The following is a 2,149-nucleotide window of genomic DNA, read 5'->3' on the forward strand; positions in this document are numbered from 1 at the left end:
TTTTCCAAGTCAAGGGACATCTTCTAGGGCTTGTAAGAACATGAACCGAGTCCCTCCTTAGCCCTCATGGCTTCATTATACCCTTCCATGGCCTCATTTTTCGAATTGAGGAGAACCGCTTGTAGAGCTTCTTCCATGCAAATATCTTCCATATCATCATCAACCGCATCATCTACCATATCAGCTACGGATATCACACCATATTCATTTGGTTGTTTCATTGACTTTTGAATATGAAAAATTACCTCTTCATTCTAAATTTGAGATCTCCCCCTTTAACATCACAAATAACTCGCCTGGTAGACAAGAAAGGCCTGCCAAGGATGATTGAAATTTCTACATCCACTTCATAATCCAATATTACAATGTCTGTGGGAAAATAGAAATGATCCACTTTGACAAGGACATCATCAATGACACACAATGATTTCTTCAATGTTCGATCCGCCATTAAGAACTTCATTGTGGTAGGTCTAGGATCCCCCAAACCTAACTTCTTGAATATGACATAGGGCATCAAATTGATACTTGCCCCTAAATCACACAAAGCTTTTGCGAAGCTTGTCAACCCAATAGCACAAGGAATAGTGAAAGCCCTCTGTTCTTCCATCTTCTTAACCTCGGTTTATGAGATGATTGCACTATATTGGTGGGTGATCTTGATGGTCTCAAAATTAACATTCTTCTTCTAAGTGACTAAGTCCTTCATGAATTTAGCATAACCCGACATCTTTTCAAGAGCTTCCACAAAAGTCACATTGATGGTGATTTGATTCAACATATCATAGAACTTTTGCAATAGGCCTTCTTGTTGTTGCTTTACAAATCTTTGTGGAAATGGAGGAGGGGGTCTCGGTAATTGCTTGTACACTCTAGGTGCCTCCTTGCTTGGTTCGTTCTCCTTTGAAGCGGCTTTTTTTGCATTTTGAGAAGTGCTTGGTGCTTGGTGCACCTCTTCAACAACAATTGGACTTACTATTGGCATTTCACACTTGGGAACTTCAACCACCTTAGGTATCTCATTGACCATGAGAGGTACATTTTTCTTAGGAACTTCATCAAATTTAGGAGGATCATCAACCTTGGGAAGAACCACCTTAGGAATTTTGTGACTCTTGACCTTAGGAAAATCATATTTGAGAGGCAACTCCTCTTCGTCATCATCATCCTCAACTACAATGGATCTCTTCTTTAGGATTTTGCCCCGCCTTGTGGAAACTGCAAACACACTCTTTATTCCCTCATCTCTATTTGGATTTGGAACTGTATCACTAGGCAATGATCCTTGTGGTCTCACATTCAATTGATAAGAGATTTGACCCAATTGAGTCTCAATTTTCTTGATTGAAGTGGTATGAGAAGTCGCCACTTGATTCATTTCTCGCCTCTCTTTGTCGAATTGCTCTTGATTATTGAGCATCCTTTCCATCATCCCTAAAAGTTGGTTATCACTTGAAGAGTCACCTTGGTTGTTGTATGGGGGAGGTTGGTAGTATCTTTGTTGATATTGTTGGGAAGATCCACCACCTCGATTACCTTGATTACCGCCACTCCAACCTTCATTTCCTTGATTGTTATTTCCCAAATTTCCTTGATTGTTATTGCCCCAATTGCCTTGGTTATTATTTGGCCTCCATTGTCCTTGGCTAGATCCTTGAAATTAGCTCATTGATTTTGATAGTTTCTCACAAATTGAACTTCCTCATTTTGCTCTTGATAAGAATCATCTTGAGTATAGCGTCCATCATCTTGTGAGTACATCTCCTCTTGAGGTTGACGTTGATTACCTTTCATATTTTGCTTAAAACCCAAGACATGAACACCTTCCACAACATGTACTTTTGCGATGCTTGAGTTTGTTGAAGTTGTGCTTTTGCAAGTTGATTCATAGCGGTGGTCAACTCGGCAATGGCTTGACTGATCCTTTTTGGAGGCAAGTCCTTGTTTATCAAGAATCAATCTCTGAAGGCCCTCGGAAGCAAGGAAGTTGGTCTGTAAAAAGTATATCGAGGTTAGAAACTCGTTACAACAGATAGGTAGAAAACAAGCAATAAGGAAGTAAGTACGATACCGCTGCCGCATTATGCATTGCATTATTAAACAGACACTCCCCCGAAAGGGAGTGTATTTTCTTATTATACTTATCTGA

At 39.9% G+C, this 2,149-nt stretch overlaps 1 protein-coding gene across 1 annotated transcript; it reads right to left on the bottom strand.

The window, feature by feature from the left end:
- Positions 1 to 241: 241 nt before the first annotated feature.
- Positions 242 to 610, bottom strand: LOC138897316 (uncharacterized). Its single transcript, XM_070183279.1, has one exon. The coding sequence runs from the start codon at positions 608 to 610 to the stop codon at positions 242 to 244; it is 369 nt and encodes a 122-aa protein (XP_070039380.1).
- Positions 611 to 2,149: the final 1,539 nt, after the last annotated feature.

The sequence above is a fragment of the Nicotiana tomentosiformis genome, chromosome 8, assembly GCF_000390325.3.
Source record: "Nicotiana tomentosiformis chromosome 8, ASM39032v3, whole genome shotgun sequence".
Classification (NCBI taxonomy): domain Eukaryota; kingdom Viridiplantae; phylum Streptophyta; class Magnoliopsida; order Solanales; family Solanaceae; genus Nicotiana; species Nicotiana tomentosiformis.

What these genes read in the sequence shown, in the direction of transcription:
- LOC138897316 (XM_070183279.1), bottom strand. Translation starts at nt 610, where the DNA reads ATGGAAGAACAGAGGGCTTTCACTATTCCTTGTGCTATTGGGTTGACA.